This window comes from Ochotona curzoniae, unplaced genomic scaffold, assembly GCF_017591425.1.
Source record: "Ochotona curzoniae isolate NIBS_2020 unplaced genomic scaffold, NIBS_Ocur_1.0 contig_3037, whole genome shotgun sequence".
Classification (NCBI taxonomy): Eukaryota; Metazoa; Chordata; class Mammalia; order Lagomorpha; family Ochotonidae; genus Ochotona; species Ochotona curzoniae.
Genome location: NW_024465699.1, coordinates 1,553,068 through 1,573,227, shown reverse-complemented (window position 1 = coordinate 1,573,227; position 20,160 = coordinate 1,553,068). Strand labels below are relative to the sequence as shown.

Here is a 20,160-nt window from a genome sequence, read left to right as displayed (position 1 = left end):
CCATTCTACAAGGAGTTTTGAAAAAATTCATGAAAAACTGTGTATTACAAAAAAGCTTAGTTTAAAAACTTTTCAAGCCAATGAAAATTCGGCTTTAACTGAATTGCCTACAAAATTGAAGAAGTGCCTTTTTTTGTAAAGTAGACAATATTCAAATTTGCAGATCACTGTTAGGGGTCACATTCCCTTGGCTTTTGCTGTCTTTGATTGTCCCAAATTTTCCTCATCAACCTTACCGAGTTCCGCTGCTACATGCTAGCTAGTTTTATTCTTCTTTAGTCTGTGTAGGCTATCATTTCTACTTCGACTTTGCTTGCTTATTTTTTTTCACATAGTACCAACAAACTTTGGAAGGTAAAAACCACACTTCTGTCTTTATGTTTCTCCAGGCTAGGAGAGTATGCCCTTTCTGCCACCCAGCTTTCCAGAATGACCAAAATTGAAAGTTTGTTTCTTCACCGCTGCTCCAATTCAACAGACCATGTAGGTATCTCCAATAATTTATCTTTTGGAAACATGCAGATCGCAGCACGCTTCAGGCATATTAGTCAAAGAAACACATTTACCTATTTGCGCGATTCTTTAAAAATAAACTTACTGGAGTGACTTTTGCTGATAATAACACAGGGTTCTTATAACGTCTCACATTCACTTTCAGCCTCTAAAATGTTTATTATGTACTGCTGGCTTGTGTGTAAAAGTCTATTATACAAGTGCAAACTTACATATCTTTCTATCTTTCAAGGATCATAACATCTCTTCCTCAATACAATGGTTCCATGTAGCAAAATCTATCACTTGAATGTAAGGTCCTCAGCGATTTTATTTTCACTCCCTATTCTTTTTTGGGGGGGGTGTGTGGATAAGCATTTTGAAAGTAGGTGGTTTTTAACAGTATCTAATGCTTACTGGAAAGAAGCGAACAATCTCCATGACCCATTACTCTTACAAAATGGTAAGTGTAGAATTTGAGGTGTAGAGACTACATTTACAAATGCTTCTTGAGGAATGAAATGATTTTCTGGGTGATTCTTAGCTTTATCGTTTGACCCGAAGTAGACTGACTTCAAATCCTGATAGTTTTGTTAAGATCAGTTGAATAACCTTAAATTTAGACTATATGTCTTTCTCAGCACCTGCATCCAGAACTCAGCTGATACTTGGCATATGATCACAAGCAGAAACAGATTTTCTCCACCCAATTCATGTTTAGGCATAGAACTATTACTAACACTTGATTCAATCATTATTGAAAATAACACTCTGGGAAGTTTTATTTTTCTCTCTGTATGATTTTTAAAATGTGACAAAATGCCCCTAATGGATGTCCCAACTGAAATCATTTTATACATGTTTTCCAGCAGAACAAATTGTTTTCAGAGTCAAAAAATTTCAACATCTAATTTGTGAGTGAGGTAAGGTGGTCATTCACTTTCATTACTTCATCAACAATAAAGTTTATCTAACCTGAACACCACAAACCTAGATACACACATTCATACCTAGAGACAGAGATACACATACATACTTAAGGAGTAATAGAGGCAGACACTATCTACAATCAGCTCAAGTATGAATGCATGCAAAGAAACAAAAACCTGAAGGCAATTCTGTAAGGTAATGAGAAGAAATTGTAAGTGTTATGCTGAAATGAGCAAATAGTTTTCATAAACTTTGTAAAAACGTGTATCCTTTTGAAACTAAATCTGTGTGACTCACCTTCATATAACCAGTCAGCAATTCCATTAAAAATAATTCCTTCTTTCCCAGAAGATGTCAATCTCAATGAACTGCTCTTTATATCGGGTTGATAGTAGATATTATTTTCAAAAATATAAATCTGGATCAGGAAGCATATGGAAAAGTACAAAAAGACTCAACATATTAGGATATCTTTCATAAGCCTTCATGCTACATATTCATGAGGTTTTTACTATGTATATTTATATTGCTTTCAGATACTAATGGCACCTTCCATATCATGTCAATAATAGGTTATTTGTAACATTTGATATTGCTTCTTTTAAATTTGTATATTTAGCAATAATATTCATGTACACAATAATCTCTTTCCCACATAAAATGGATTTGATTTTGAGACAAATCATTGCATGCTAAGACATTTGCAGCAAGAGCTACCCAAACTAAAAGCCTCAATTTGGGATCATTACTTTTACAGAAATAGATCTGGTGATCAATAATTAAATAATAATCTATAACAATGCGAAATCAATAGAATACAAGAATCTCTTTGATTCTCTGAAGTCTTACTAACAGATCTGCCAATGACAAACATGGTCATTCAAATCCTTTACATTGATTATAGCTTCCCATGCTCCAGTATCCCTGTAACTCTGTCTTATATAGTACAGCAATGATAATCATCCTGTTCCATGAGAGCAGAGCAGATCTCAAAAGCAGCAACACATTTTCCAAAATAATATAACAGCCTAGTAACAAAATTAAAGCAGTTTATGCCCACATGTATGGATGTGTTTTTGAGACAAATAAAGTATAAGTCATGTAAAATCTTCCATTGACTCATTTCTTCCATGCTGATGGAGGCAGAATGTTGTCAGGGCCAAACCAAGTTGCTATTTAGATGTAACATTACAATTCAAAGGTGCAAGATGGCCCAATGTTCATATGTTCAGCACGTTCGCCATGTGATAGTTATTACACAATAGTAAATACGGCAAGTATAAGCACTTTAGAAGCAATTACCTCTACACCTAGGAGGGCCTGGATTTTAAATCTTAGTGTGCGTGGTAACAAACATAATGTTTAACCCAGAAAGTTGCACTGCTTCACACAAACATACACAGAGCAAAAGTAGAGAGAGAGAGCAAGAAAGTGAAATATCTTCCATCTTCCATCACTTCCCATGTGACTCTAACAGTCAAGATTAGGCCAGGCTGAAATGGAGAGCGTGCAGCTCCAGCCAGACATCTCCTATAACTGCCAGCGTCCCAGGTATTTAGATCATCTTCTGCTGCTTTTTCAGGCACATTGGCTGAAAATTGGATTGCAAGCAGAGCAGTCAGATCCAAAGAGGCACACATACTGAATGGCGGGCTTACAAAGCCTTTAATGTTCTGTGTTATTGTGGTGACAGTCCAAGTATTCATTGGTGGGTGTATCAAATTAGCCACACCACCCTTTTAACAGAATCCCTTATTTTACAAGTAAGGGTGCCGATATCAGAATGTCAGGGGACTAAAAACTAGAAAAAAAAAATAACAAGGAAAACTATAGAAGGATGTTGTTTATATGATGCGATTTATAATCAGCCAGCCTAAATTTAAAATCCTAAATATAATGACTTGATGTATTCCATAACATTTCTAAGCCTGTCTTCTCTTTTATGTAATGTATTTAAAATGAACATATACTTTACAGATTTGTTAAAAATAAATGAAATAAGTGATGCATGTATAATGCATGACGTGTGCATATATTACTAAAAGCAAGACTGACTTTAAAAATAACACTGCCCAAGAGCCTAAGCTTTCCATAAGCAACACATTCCAAATATAACAAAAACCTTCACGGTTTCAGTTAATGTGTAAATGATCCCAAATTTTGGCTTGGGGCCATAGGTTGGATAATACCTCTTCTGGGTAGTATTAAGCATAGTAGTTGCTAAAGTGAGAAGAAGTCAAAGAGAAGGAAACATTAAGAGATGATATTTGATGTTTTTACATTAGTTCTAACAATTTGAAGTGATAATCGTGGAACAAATTTATGCAACCATTGAAGAATTATCTTTTCAGAAATCCTCATACTGAATGGAAGCTGCATTTCTTGACTCTCACAATTTCTGATTAACGGAGAATATGCTCATTTTACTTCAACCAACTATTGGTTAAACCCTACTTTGTTACTTCTTTTTGCTTTTCACCAACGGCGTAAGACACAGGTATACAATGACTTGCTTACTTGGAGAGGGCCTCTTTTTGTACCTTCACCCTCTACCAGGACTTCTGAGTAAGCAGAGATCATCGACACAAAGGCTACTCCAGCACATATACCTGTCACTAGGAGTAAGCAAGGATGTCACCCAACGCAGTACGGTTCTAAATCCACAGTTCTACAAAAGGAAGAATTCTAAGTCCATATGCTTAACAAAACCCCTATGATACTTTAGCAGATGTATAAATTATCCTACATTACTGACCAGTAGTTACATTTATATCTGAAAAACAGATTCAACAACATTCAGGATCCATATGAAACTGACATCTGCTCCAAGGTTACAAAAGAATAGGCAGTATGGAATCAGAATTTTAATGTCATTTCATGAAAATGTACAATAACAGAGAATATCCACAGGATATTTCCTTTAGTGGACAAAAAAAAAAGAGACAGTTGCTTTGATAAAAATGTGTATTTATAATCTTCTAACTGCTTTTCAAATATAAGTGTTTTGATTGAATTGCATTTATTTCAAATGCAATTACAATACTGTCTGCACATTTTCTAGAGCTGTAAAATGTTTATGGAAAACGCATATTATGAAAAACTGTCTGGATTTCAAAATTGTGTGCCTTGAAGTAAACTTTTCAAAGGATCCTTATATACACAAACACTTTCTGGGACACCCTGATTAGAGAAAATGGTATTCCAATTGCAATCATCACACTGGAAATATGACAAACATTAATGCCATTTATCCCAATTTTACTGATTCAGCTGTCATAATACTTTGATACCATTAATCAATTTCTTCAATGAGCCACTTAACCAGCATTACAAATAGAAATACATAGCTATTTGATCATTTAACTCTTGCCTAGGAAGAGCAGGCCAACCTACTAAATGTTCAGCTTCAAAGATATAATCAATCAACTAAGCAATTCAAAATTTTAAGGATCCCAAGAAGGTAAAGGAGAGAAAAACAACATACTATGTGATGAAATACTTACTTTGGAAATATTTGTTAAGTGTGTGGTGAAATCTTTAAAAAAAAAAAAAGATTTATTTATATTTATTTGCAAGGCAGAAATACAGAGAGAAGGAGAGACCAAGAGGAAAATCTTCCATCCGATGGTTCACTCCCCAAGTGACAGCAATGGCTGGTGCTGAGCTGATCGAAAGCCAGGAGCCAGGAGTCTCTTCTGTGTCTCCCATGCAGGTGCAGGGTCCCAGATTTAAGTCCCTTGATTGCTTTGAGATGTCCTTGACTGCTTTCCCAGGCCACAAGCAGGGAGCTGGATGGGAAGTGGGGTGGCTGGGATTAGAACCAGCACCCATATGGGATCCTTGAACGTTCAAGGCGAGGCCTTCGGCTGCTAGGCCACCATGCCAGATCCCAAGAAATCCTTTCACTCAAAATGTTTGTTACCCAAGTGATTGGATACAGTATGTGTCCTTGCTGAGCAGGAGGATCTAAGGGTCACTTAAAATTGACCACTATTTCCATCTTCTGACTTAACCATCTGCAAATGTTCCAGATACTGAGTGTGCTAGTGCTGTGAAGAGACACTGAACAGACTTCCACAGCCAGTGGCATCAGATGTAATATATTTCTAGCAATATTTCAGCTACAATAGATCAAATGGTCAGCTATATTGTTGGGGCTTTTGTTGTTCTTTTAAACAAAGTTTGTAAGACAATGCTACTGTCAATGCTGTCTGCCATTGTCACTAGTTGAACCTGTCATAGCGGGTTGATTTACCTTGTGGTTACTGTCACTTCCCAACATCTGATCATTCACCCAGACCAGGTGGCATTTACCCTGGCATGTGGGGATGAAAACCAACATATGTGAATTGAGGAATAAAAATCATATGATCATATGGACAGATGCAGACATGGTATTTCATAAAATCACCACTTCATGCTAAAACCCTAAGCAAGATAGAAATACAAGGGAAATTCTACAGCATGATCAAAACAATATAAAGAGAATCTAATGCCAGAATCATACTGAATGGGGAAGGATTGAAAATATTTCCCCAAAATCTGAAACTGGACAAGGCTATCCACATTTTTTAAAACTCTTTTTTGTGTTTTAATGATGTAGCCTCATAGGTTTAGGGATTTTCAATTCTACCCTTCACTTTTCTAGTTCTCCTGCCCCCACTGTTTCCCCCTATATATTAGAATAATATGCTATGTAAATGCATCATGACATTTTAGGTACAGACAATGGTAAAAAGTCTAGCATAACATGTTCACTTTCACCACTTCTATTCAAAATTGTTTAAGTCCTTGCCAGGATTATCAGGCAAGCAAGAAAAGTCAAGAAGCTTCACATTGAAAATGAGGCATTGAATTTACCACTCTTCACTGATGACATGATTCTATGTATATGGGAACCAAGAAATTCAATAAAGAGACTATTGGAACTCATAAGAAAGCTTGGCATCATAGCAGGGTACAAAATTAATGAAGATAAATTGATGTCTTAGTTTACACAAACAACTCTTTGACTGAAAAAGAACTTATATAAGTATAGTCTCCTTTGAAATAGCAGAGAACCTTAAATACGTTGGAATAAAGCAAATATTTGGAAGACCTGTATGATGAAAAATACAGAACATTTAAAAAATGAAATAGAAGAAATTGGAAGATGAAGAAATTCATCATGTTCCTAGATCAGTAGAATCAACATTATCAAAATGTCATATTACCAAAATCAATATACAGATTCAATATGATTCTAAACAAAATTCAAATAACATTAATCTCAGAGCTGGAAAAAAGGGGATACACAAATTCACCTGGAAGAACAAGAGACCACTAGTAGCAGAACCTATTCTGAAGAATAAAAATACAATATTTGAAAGGCAGAGTTTCAGAGAAAAGGAAAAGACAGAGTGAGAGAGGTCTTTCATTCACTGATTCACTCCCCCCAGTGTTCACAATGTCTAGGGCTGTGCCATTCAGAAGCCTGGAGCCAAGAGCTCCTTCCTGGTGTTTCATGCAGCGGCCTGAGGACTTGGGCCATCTTCTGCTGGATAGGAATGACACTGTGGGCTCAAACCTGTGCCCAAATGGGATGCTGGCACTGTAGCTGGTGGCTTTATCCAATATGCCACAACAACAGCCCTTTTCCTATTAACTGTTACTGAAACAATACAAAGAGATATAAATAGATAAGTATTTTGTTCTGCTATACTTGGATAGTGCTTGATTTATGGTAAAGCTGCATTCTTACAAGCCATCAAAGTGGAAAATGCAATAAATTTTAAATGCATTTAATATCTCTAAACTGTGGAACATCATAGCCTAGAAACAGACAATGTTTTAATGAATCAGGTATCTTCATGATGGTGTGACTAACTGGGCACTGCTACACAATGATGCTGCCAGCAAGGAAAGAGAAAATCAGAGTACAATTCACTAGTTCAGGAAAAGACAACCATCTGAATGAAATTTCTCTTGAATGTATAATGTTTCATGCCACTGTAAAAACACAAAAACAATTCATAACTTGGGAAAATTGTGTGCATGTGTGTGAGGAAATACTATGGAGGGATAAAAGTCAGTCTTTCCATAGCAAAGTGTATGTTGGAGAATGAGCATATATTGAATATAACAAAATATTTGAAACTCTTATTGAAGAGATATTGACAACAATATATAACTCTGTTCCTTGGATTAATATTCTTAAGTGTGAAATATATTATTTTTAACCATGGGTGCAGTATTTTATATCAACTCTCTGAAAATTCTGTTTCTTATCTGTCTGACATTTTATGCTTGCTGATGGATAACTCGCCATTGGCTCCCAGTCCTGGATTTTGACAGTCACTGATCCTCTGATTCTACTGAGTATCGCAGATCCCACATGCTACCTGGAATCAAGCAGTATTCTTTCTGCATTTTGCTTTTTATCACCCGTAAATAGTCCTAAGGTTTCATCTGCATTACTGCATATTGAACAGTGTCTTTTGTAAAGGCTCACTAGCTTTGCACTGTATACATTTAGTGGCTTTCAAACACTCATCTACAATGGACATTTAGGTTTCTTCCACACCTCGTTATTGTGAATAGTGCTGCAATGAATACAGGAGAGCTAATATCTCTTTGAGATCCTGCTTTAAATTAGCTTCAGTATATTTTCAGAAATGGGATTTTTAGGTTATTTCTTTTAAGAAATGCCTCCTACTGTTTGCAAACAACCTGAAGTATTTTATATTCTTTTTTTTTTGTTGTTGTTGCTTACATTATATTATGTAGTACAGTTTTATAGGCGCTGGGGATTCCCCCCACCCCTCCCATACCCCTCCCCCCATGGTGGATTCCTCCACCTTGTTGCATAACCATAGTTCAAGTTCAGTTGAGATTCATTGCTTGCAAACACATGCCTAGCATAAAGTTCAGCGTCTTATTGTCCAGATAAGTTCAGTGGCCTCTTGGGGAGACCTTCTATGGTCTGAAGGTAGGTCTAACAGAGTAAAGATCCAGTCAGTTAAAAGCCCCAACAAGGCCTCAGTATCATTATACAACATTATGGAATTAATTGACATAGTATTGGGTAAACAATATGTTAAAAATAATGCAAGTTCCATTCTTCGAAACATCTGGGTTGAGACAGTATCAATGACAGGTTCAAAAAATAACAAACAACCAAACAAAAATTACAGGTTAAATCAAGGCAAACATGTGGTATCTAATCTTTTGGGATTCACTCATTTCCCTTAGCATTATAGTTTCCAGTTGTGCCCATTTAGCCACAAAGAACTGCATTTTGTTTTTTTTAATAGCTGAGTAGTATTCCATGGAGTAGATGAACCAAAGCTTTCTTATCCAATCTTCTGTTGATGGGCATTTCGGTTGCTTCCATGTTTTCGCAATTACTGATTGTGCTGCAATGAACATAGGGATGCATGTTGGTTTGTCGTAAAACAGGTGTTTTGGATATATTCCTAGGAGTGCTATTGCTGGGTCATATGGTATGCAGATTTTGAGTTGTTTGAGTGTTCTCCAGACTGATTTCCATAAAGGCTGTACCAATTTGCAGCTCCACCAGCAGTGGAGTAGGGTTCCCTTTTCCCCGCATCCTCGCCAGCAAGCGTCGTTGGTGTTCTTGTTTATGTGGGCCAATCTTACTGGTGTTAGGTGGTACCTCATTGATGTTTTAATTTGGATTTCCCTTATTGCTAGGGAGCTAGAACATTTTTTCATATGTTTGTTTGCCATTTGGACTTGTTCCTTTGTGAAATGTTTGCCCATTTCCCGTGCCCATTTCTTGAGTGGCTTGTTTGTTTTGGTTTTTTGGTTGTTTTGAAGTTCTTTGTATATCCTGGAAATTAGCCCCCTATCGCCTATATCGTGTGCAAAGATCTTCTCCCACTCTGTGGGTTGCTTTTTTACTTTGTTGATTGTTTCCCTTGCTGTACAGAAGCTTCTTAGTTTGATGAGGTCCCATTTGTTTATTCTGTTCTCAACTGCTATTGCTTTTGGTGTCCTTCTTAGAAAGTCGGGACCTACTCCTAGGTCTTGCAGGGTATTTCCTACATTTTCTTGCAAGAGTTTGAAGGTTTCTGGGTGTAGGTTTAGGTCTTTTATCCATGTAGATTGGATCTTAGTGTATGGTGATAGAGGTGGGTCTATCTTTTTGTTTCTACAGGCTATCAGCCAGTTGTCCCAACAACATTTACTAAAGAGTCCTTCCCACTTGCTTAAGCTGTCATTGGTCTTTTTGTCAAAGATTAATTGGCTGTATCTGTGTGGATTCCCTTTTGGTGCTTCTATTCTATTCCATTGATCTTCCTTTCTGTCTTTGTGCCAATACCAGGCTGTTTTGATAACCACTGCTCTATAGTATGTCCAGAGGTCCGGGATTGTGATTCCCCCTGAGCGAAAACTAATATAGGGGAAGAAGTGGTGGGATAAAAAGAGACACAGACAGTCATGTCTTCCATCTGCTGGTTCACTCCTTTGAAGGCCTCAATGACTGGGACTGGGCTAGGCAGAAGCCTGGAACTCCTTCCAAGTCTCCTATGTGGGTGTAGGAACCTTAGGCCTTGGACCATCCTCCATTGTTTTCCCAGGTACATGATCAGGGAGCTGGATTGCAAGCGGAACTGCTGAGACTTGAACATCGCAGCCACATGGGATGTCAATGCTGCGGACAGTGTTTTTTCCCACTATGCCACCACAGCCAGCCCTGGTTTTTATTAATTCCCTTGCTTATGTTTCAGCGTAGGTCACTTTGATCCTTCTAAATTTCATCTTCAATAGACAGTAATTGCAGCATTTTTCATTACTGCTTGCATAACTTTAAAATTATGCACAACTCTCACCTTTTATTCTGAACAAACAGACAATAACCTAAGCTCCTTTTGTTTTCCGGAATACCAACCATATCCCACCATCTCATTTTCCATCGTTCAACCCTACTTACCAAATCTATGTTAAAACTCACATCTCTTACTTTTCTAGGAATAAATTCCAATTTTCTACAAAGTCAACTGATCAATTTAAAAGCTCACAGCACAATAATTATTTTATTAAAGTGAATTTAGTATAAGGTTATTTAGGAAATAGGTGAAACATGAGGGTATGTACTAATTTGGAGCAAGTATTAGGGACAGCCACTATTATTTTTGAAGAAGTGAAAATTTGCATAAAGGAGAGAATAATTACATGCAGAACTTTGCTGTAAGCAAAAGATGCTGTGACAACAAGGTCCTTGCAATCTCATCATGCACAAAATACACTGTAAGATATTTAACTTTAAATATCTAATAAACAGAGATGATTGTTGTAGATATATTCACTGAGCAGATCTAGTCCCACTGAATGTGGAAGAATCCCAGTTGCAAGTGTTATCACAAACTGTAGGCTAGGAAATATTACGAAAAATCACTCCTCATAGACTTGAGGACTATTTTGATTTAAATAATTCCAATATCATGATAACACAAAAGAACATAAATTCAGAGAAAGACAAAACCATTTCTATTCATTTTGAAATTACAAAGAAAAATAATAATAAACAGTGTCAAGGATGTGAAGTCAACAAAACCCTTCAAGCCCAGCTAGTAAGAGGATACGTTTTCTCAAGTATTTCTTAAAAACCTTCACCAGGTTTTACTGAGGCAGAACATACGTATATTTGTATGATTCAGCAACAAAATCCAAGGAAAATAGCTAACTGAAGTACATATGGATTATCTATTGATTTGTCTATCAACCCTATTAACATACAAAAATCCTCAGATCAGCACTGTGATTGATAAACTGCTCAATCTATTTATCCACTCCGCCATCTCTCCCTCCCTCCATCCATGTAGAAGCCTATAAAAAAATGGTTACAGAAGAACATTTAGTAGTCAATAGTTTGTCACAAACAAAGGTAACAACAGAGGTTGGAAGGAACTAGAAATATTTGGAGGGAAAAATAGACTTTTCCTAAGCAATGCTGTCACTTCTCTGGACACCAGTGTAGATGGGAGTGATTGTACAAGGCTCTGTGCTGTATGCCTTGCCACACGGATGCCAAAATACAGTCAAAGCAACAGAAAAAAGCTCTATGCAGAATTCATTTTAGTATTTTTAAGTCATTTAAAATACTCTTAAACTGATTTTTATCAATATTTCCTGAAAGCCATAATGCAGCACTCAACTCTTTCTATAAATTTCAGTTTTCTTAATTTGCCTGATGCAATAAATGATGTGTGTCCATTTATACAATGCAAAGTAAAAGTATGAGCACAAGTTAAATGGTTTGATTGCCTCTGACATTTTGGCCTTAAACGAATCCCTGTTGGTTATAAAGCACTGCTTTCACTTCTCTACAGGACCATCTCTGCGATGCAGCACAACTCATTCAAATCACTCATGTCACCTTTGTATGAGTACCTGACATTCTAGAAATAGAATCACTATCAAAGAGCTTTCATCCCTTGACATTTGCAATTATTCATATCAGGAAGCCCTTTCAAAGAGTTGTTATTTCTTAAAACCTTTACAGAACATTATGCATTTTCAAAGAAGTGAAATATATTATTCTGTCTTAAATTCCTAATTATGTAAGTCACTTCCTACTACCAAAGGCTTATCTTCCATCCATGCTTTTCAAGAGACAAATGGATACCAGATAAAAGCTAGTGAAAGACTAACTTCCGTCAATGAAATGTAATAGGTGACTGTCTCTTGGCTACATCAGTCTTCAAAATTCATTTAGCCTAAGATCTTGGGATATATAGTTCACTTTGGTAATAAAAAAATCATCAATAAAATATATATGAGCTCCCCAAAAGAAACTGGAACCAATGGAAAGTAAACAGTCATTGCTATTACTGTTACTATGCAAAATTCCTTAGGTACTTATTTTGTGTGTCAAAGAACTAGGTCCTAGTAATCTCTCTATGGAAAACTCTTCTTATCTTTAACATCACCACCAAATTCTCTTGTTTTATTTGCCTTCTAGTTGTTCATCATACACTCAAATTCATCAGGCAACTCCTATATAGCCTGGTGGTATAAAGACTGAAACATCCCAATGTTTACCCAAAGTGAATCTGAAATACAACCATATGAAAATGAATACAGATATGATGGATAATGAAAAAAAATTGACAAAGAGGGAATGTTTATGAGTTCAGTCATGCCAGTATTGTTTGAAATAAAAAATAATAACAAAATTTCAGATATTGAGATAGAAACAAAAAGTGAGAATCAAGACACATCTGGTGATCTCAAGGATAACAGTCTGATGTGGAAGGCAACTTTTTCACTGCCATATGGAAAAGTGGAATCGTTTCAGAGAGACACGGCATCTAATCCTAGAATTGCTAACTGCCTTTTCAATACTTGCATAACGAATTTACATCGCTTATTTGCTCTTCAGCTTCCTCATTTGTACAGAGTGATTCATTTCTTAAGTTCCAAGGAATGAAAATCATATTATGGCTGTAGATATCTACACACATACTCATTTTTATATTTATTTGAAGCAGAAAGAAGTAATTGGCCATAAAAGATAAGAATCGTAATTTTGAAAGAGTCAAATGTTCATACCCACTTTTGTGTCAAGAAACCTGATGTACTTAAAGACAGGAAGTGGACAACCCTACTGCCTGGTTGTCCAAACGAGCAGCACCATGTGCACCCTTTCCTCTTCTTGGGTCACTCAGCATCTGACATCTGTGCATCTTGAAGGATCCTTGCACTCTGTGGGTATTAGCGTGAAGTAAAGGTCTCCAATGGCAAAGAGAAAAAGTCGAACATGACCTCCCTCGGCCAGTTCCATCCATAACTCTGAGGGGAATGAAGGTTTGGTTTAGGAACAGTAGTTCCTCAAGGATCAGCAAGGGTGAAGCTGACAGATGCACCCTGACGTTAGCTTCCAGTCAATGAGAGTTTAAGCTTCTCATGGGGTCTGAAGACACATCAGATCAACTTTTAAGATTCCCCTTTCTGTGGAAGTAGATCTGCGTCTGTTTTGACTGCTTACTTTCAGAAATGCCAAATTCCAGGAAGCACAAAGCACGCCAATCTCCATACCCTTGTGGATAAGTCCTTCCCTCCAGATTGTTGTGGAAAGCAACTTAAATAACCCCCCTTCTTTTTTTCACAGCTAATGATAACCCCTCTCATTCATCCATAAATTATCAAACAGCATACAACATATGAACTTTAGCCTGCAATGTTAAAATAATTTGTTTTATTATCTGTTTTCTAACTTCATTTATTTCAAATGTTGTCTCCTAAGTTTTATTAAAGATTCTGTGAAGGATGGTTGAAGGAGACTGGAAGAAATTCTCATATGCTTATCAAAGGGTTTGTGCCTAATGCTTTCCAGATTATGGCCATGCTGATAAGAAAACAAATTGAAAAATGCAGAAACTGGAACCAGGTTTGGCTATCTCCCATACACATTTTACCAACTGCAATAGGCTCTCTACTCAACTTCACACAGAAGCAAAGCATCCTTGGCCACAAATAAAGAAATACAGTTTTCCTCTTATTTTTTTTCCTGATATACTAGCATCCCAAACATCTTTTATTCTACATCCAAAACTGCTGTATACCAGTAAATCAATCATAGGAAAGCAAATTTGGTAATAAATGCATGTGTTTATTCCTGTTAACGTTCTTATAAACCTAAACTTTATTGAATCAATGAGGTGAGATGAGGTTGAGAACAACTTAAATTCAATCATAATGTAGGATCCACAACAAGCATTTGGAATGTTTTGCTACTTATGCTTTTTATTTTGACTTTCAGATTTATTTATTTGAAGGGAGGAAAATACAAAGAGAACTCTCCACTGGTTCACCACCCAAGGGCCAGCAACGTTCTACAACTGAGTCAGGAACCCATTCCAAGCCAACATGATGATAGAAACTCAATTACTTGGACTATCACTCGTGCCTCTCATGGACTGTATTACAGGCAGCTGTAGACAGGAATCGGGACTGGGAATTGAACCCAGTCACAAACAAATAGCACATTAAGGTCTTACCCATCAGTCCAAACTCATGACCTGCTCCTGTATCCCACTGTTCAGCTGTGAAATTGAATGGAATTAACTATTTCTTGAGCTTCAGTTAATGTGTTAAAATGTGGTATACCACATACTATGCATTCATAACTGCAACAGGAGATACTCTAATGATACTTTTATAGAATAAAAAATATATAGGAGAGGATTTCTTTTTTCAAAAAACTTGGCTTGCTTAAGTTTTTAGCAAAGTGAGAAGTTCATGATATACCTTTTAATTTACTTATAATTTCTATTTTACTATATCTAATCTTCTCATCACCATATTTGGATCAGTATCCATATTTTTGTCTATTGCTTAGGAATCACAATGACACACAAAGCAGAAACAACTACCTTACATGGAATAGGCAAGTAGATTTCTTGAAGAGAATGGAACTTTGTCAACTGCTGATGTTAGATAACAAGGTGAATTCCACAATATTCAAAGGAGCATTTCAATATATGCCTGATATTGGGGAGAAAATATTTTATGTCTTAATGTTAAAAGTTTAACGATGAAAGTTTTGCAGTAGGAAAGGATACATTGAGGCATAATAATGATAAGATTCACCCTTTCCTTTTTACTGCTACTGAAAGCTATATGTGTTCTAAGTCTGTGAGACTCGCAACGACCATAATGAATGTAGCAAAATCCAAACAATCAAAGTGAATGAATTTAACCACCACCTATTTTGGTGATGATTTCTATAATACAGTAAGTCACAACGTTTTATAGGAAATTTTGGATCTAGCTTTACAAGGAGAGGGAGGCAGAGCGGGGGCACGGGAAGAGAGGGAGGATGGAGGGTGGGGAAGGGAGGAAGCCGAGATGTCATGCATATGTTCACACCCAACATGTCCAGGGACAAGAACCTCATTCCAAGTCCCCTGCATGGGTGGCAGCTACTTGAACCATCATTAGTACTGCATCACAGGATGAACATGAGTAACAAGCTAGAATCAGGAGGACTGGAACCCAAGACCAGGATTTAGCAACACTGCCAGAGGATGCGAGTGTCCCAAGTGTTAGCGTTTGATACTTAGAGTCTTTGTGAAAGACAATGTTTATAAAACAGCATTTTGAAAAAGTATTTATTTTGCTTCTGTTTTATATATTTGAAATACAGAATGACAGAGACACACAAACACAGGGATCAATATGGGGCTAGGGTTGGGGCTGGGGCAGGGGTTAGGGCTGGGACTGGGGTTGGGGCTGGGGCAGGGGCTGGGGCAGGGGCAGGGGCTGGGGTTGGGGTTGAAGTTGCAGTTGGGGACAACTTCTAGGCACTCACATTCTAGCTACCAAGGATGTGCTTTATTAGAAAGGTGGGTCTGAAACACACGCATGAGTCAATCCCAGTCATTCCAGTACAGGGTGTGGGCATCTGAAGCAGGATGGTAATCCATTGTACTGCAATCTTTATACCTGTTCTAGTTTACATGAGTGCAGTAAAGGGCATTGCACTTAATTACTATGTTGCAAGGAACCATTTCAAACTTTGTAGCAATATATTTGCTATTGTGGTATATCTACATATTAACCTTGTTTTTTTTTCCTTTTATCACACAAGGTTGATATATTTACTCCCTTGTCCCTTATAGAAAATGTTTGCTAAGGCTTTACTAGGGTAAAATTCTAGAGACACAGCACATTGAGAAATCAGCATGGTCTCTTTCCATGTTTTAAATGGAACAGAGTTCAAAGGCTTTTCCAATTCCATTGTGAATCTTTGGAAGTCAAGGTATTATTTTGAATTTTGGAAAATTACTTTTTTATTAAAAATATTAGGAATATTAAGATTCTAGGTAAAACTGTTACAATACACTCTGCTTGTTAAGTAAAATAAATGATGTATGAATTAGTATTTGCAACCTTAAGTACCAATTATTTTCATAGTCTGCGAATAGAAAAACACTTCTTTTAAGATGTGGGTCAACATAGGGCACCAAATTCTGTGATAATTATGAATTTCACCTTGCAGAAGTTAGTTCTAACCCATTTCTGTGCATACCTTCTTAATCTAATCAGAACTCCTCAAAAATAATTTACTATTTGCAATCTCTACTTTTTTTTCATGTTGTCCCTAAAAAGAGTTAGCATTTCAAATATGCATTAGATGGATAGAAATCTCTGACGCAGTCTTTCTTCATCCAAATTAACCCACCCTTTTAAAAAATTAAATCTGGAGAAATTAAATTAAAAATTAAATTAGGGAAATCTACTCTCTTTTGAGAAACAAAAGAATACAGATACTCAACTTACATTTTCGGTAAAACATGGCCACAATAGAATTCCAAAACAGACAAGCTGTCAGTCTTCACTTTAAATTTAAACATATATCAAATATACCCATTCTTTGCAAACAAACTATTTTTTCCCCTATAAAGTCTTTCTTTTATCTGAAAACATGATCATCACTTCTAAAGTCCCAATCAAAGAACTAGGATCCTCCTTATTCCTCGCTTCAAAAAACATGTGCTTTTCTAGTATCATACCCTTTCTAGTGTGTGCTACACACTGCAACAGCAAACAAAGCATTTTCTGACTTTGCTCCTCTGTCTTTAAATTTTCAGTGTAGGCCCAGCACGATAGCACAGTGGTTAAAGTCCTCACATTGAACATGCCTGGGATCCCATATGGGCGCCAGTTCTAATCCTGGTGGCCTGCTTCCCATCCAGCTCCCTGCTTGTGGCCTGGAAAGCAGTGGAGGACGGCCCAAAGCCTTGGGACCCTGAACCCACGGGGAGACCAGGAAGAGCTCCTGGCTCCTGGGTTTGGATCAGCACAGCACCAGCTGCTGTGGTCAGCTGGGAAGTGAACCATCGCATGAAGGATCTTCTTCTCTGTCTTTCCTCCTCTGTATATATCCGCCTTTCCAAGAAAAATAAACAAATCTTTAAAAAAACGTTTTCAGTGTCTCAGCACTTCATTTCACTCCAACTGAATTCCCCAGTGAGAAGCACATTACAGACTCAAAAAACAAACCTTCTAAGAACTCCAGTGCTGTTTTTCTTTTTTTTTTTTTACTGGAAAGATTTTCCACATTTTATGAGCTAAATTCCAGAGAGTCAGGACCTTTGGGAATAACACAGGGAAATTGAATGACTTAATAAATATTGTATTAACTGCATGATTAAAACAGAATTTAATACCCAGATAATGCTTCTTAGGTATTAGGCAAAGCAACCAAGAAAGACAAATGCCGTCAAAAGCTCCGAATACTTCAGAAAAAAAGTTGCAAAAGTATTATATTATTAATTGTTTAAGAGATAATTTCTTAATGGCTTATTTCTAATGTACAATTGTACCAGAAATAAAAATGATAACAAAACGCATGGATCCTATTTATGATTACATGTTTCTGTTTCTTGGTGTTTCATAAGTTAAAAAAAAAAACTATCCATCATTATTCATAGACAATCTGCTCTGAATCCACTAACAACTAGGGACTTTGGATCTGTAGTTCATTGATCATTTTGCATATTTGTGTGGGTCCTTCATGAAATTCTAAAATTTCTGGCTATTGTTTCCCTAAATATTTCCTGCTTCACCTTTTTTTTTAACCTTTGAAAATGCCAAGTTTAATGGTATGTGAGCTATATCTCAATTTTTAAAAAGACATTTTTTTTTTTTACAGTTTATTTATTTAAAAGTTGGAAGGGAATAGAGAGATCTTGCTACATTCTTCTGACTCTTTCTAAAGTTCTGGTTACATAGATTAGAACAATTTCAGTCCTTTAGACCTGTTTTTTCTTCATTTATTTTAAAGCTCCTTTCAGGGCCAGCATCATGACATGGCTGGTAAAGCTGATACATACACTTTTATCCCGTCCTTGTACCTGTTAGTGTCCTGGCTGTTCCATTTCTGATCCAGCTCCCTGCTGATGGTCAAGGAAAATCATCAGACATGGACCAAGTACCTGGGTTACTACGAACCACACAAGTGACTCTGCTGAAGCATCTGGTTATGGCCTGGCACAGCCCTGGCCATTGTAGGCACTTGAAGAATGAGCCAGCGAATGCATGTTCACTGTCTCTCCTTCTTTCACTATCTCAAATAAATAAGTGGATATTTTTTGAAGTATCTATCTTTTCTTTTCTTTCTCTTTATCTATCTATCTATCTATCTATCTGAAAGACAGAGTGACAGAGTAAGAGGGAGAGCCCGAGAACAAGAGACTTTCGATTTACTGCTTCTTTCCCTGAATGGCTGTAACAGCTGGGGCTGGGCCGAAGCCAGGAGCTTTACCTGGGTCTCACACTGACTTGTGTGCCATTTCCACTGCTTTCCAAGCACAATAGCAGGGAACTGGATATCGAGTAGCCATGATAGCAACCAGTGCCCACGTGGTATGTCACTATCATAAGAGGTGGCTTAACCCACTATACCGCACTGCTGTTCCCACCTGCTCGTTTTTTTCTCTTAAATCATTTTTACGTTAAAAGATGTACACTGGCCCAGGTATTACCAACTGTTTGTCACTTCCATTCTGTTCTTAACCATGTCTAGTTACCTTTTGTCTTAGGATTATTTAAAAATTCCAACACGTGCCTTTTCAATTTTTAAGCATGCACACATATAAACTATACTCTATACTGAACATATGACTAAATAAATATAGATGACAACAAAATAAAGAGAAGATACGCATGCAGTACCTGCTATGCAGATACAAATCTGTGCCGATACATGCTATGTATTTATTTTTTTACTCTAAAGGAACATAAGCAGAATAACAGCTTTAAAACCCACTCCTGAAATGACCCGCAGCTGCGCTGCATTCCCTTGGCAACGTGTTGAGGTTTTGCCCACCCCTCCTTATTCCTTGTCCATAAATCTAACGGAGCCGCCTCCCATTCCAGCAGCCACAGGGACCCAAGCGTCCGTTTCTTGCTACCTGCAACACAGTTGGTTTTCTTCTAATAGTTCCCTTCCCATCCGGTGTCCCTGACAACTATAGCAGGCCTCAGGATAAAACTCAAAACAAAATGGTAAACTCGCATTTCGCCATTCATTTTTTTTTTATCCATTTTATTCCCTTCAAAAATTCTGTGATTTTGTTTTGACCCCCAGACTCCTTATTGAGTATTTTGGTTCGTTTGTTTGTTTGGTATTTACTCTTTTTTAAAGAAAAATTATTTTATCCAGAGTGTAAACCTTAGATTGTTAACAATTGCTTTTCCGTGTCAAAATTGGAAAGTCATTTACTCAAAGTTGGAGAAAAATTCTTTAAGCAAAAACTGTTTTAAACTGAATGGGGTTTTGTTGCATGGCACAATGATATATTACAGGTGCGATAATGTTTCCTTTGTCAAAAAGGAATATCTTGATAACATGTAAATGACAACTCAACGTTAATAATATTCAGCTTAAGGACAATTCTAGTTCCACGAACCCACTTAAGATCTGAATTATCAGTGATTATGATTTTAGGAATTTGCCAATTAAATTTATCAACCTCTTGGATTCTCTACATTTTTACAAATTTATACATATATATACATAATTATAATTTATGTATTAATTATAATTGTTTATATAATTTAAAATATATATGTAATATATAATTATATGATTGTATAATATATACATACATAATTTATAAATTTATAATTAGTAAATATAATATGGTATGCATATAAAATATGAATATATTTTTATATAATTATATAATTAATATAATAATTTTATGTACGTATATATCAGCTTGC

General features: G+C 36.6%; 1 protein-coding gene across 2 annotated transcripts in view; it reads right to left on the bottom strand.

Moving 5' to 3' along the window:
- The window catches only part of DPP10 (dipeptidyl peptidase like 10), a 1,236,914-nt gene that overhangs the window by 112,365 nt on the left and 1,104,389 nt on the right, over positions 1–20,160 (bottom strand). For both annotated transcript variants that reach the window (XM_040979106.1, XM_040979105.1), the window contains exon 8: positions 1,720–1,840. In XM_040979106.1, the coding sequence (XP_040835040.1) occupies positions 1,720–1,840 (121 nt within the window). The remainder of the gene's footprint in view (positions 1–1,719; positions 1,841–20,160) is intronic.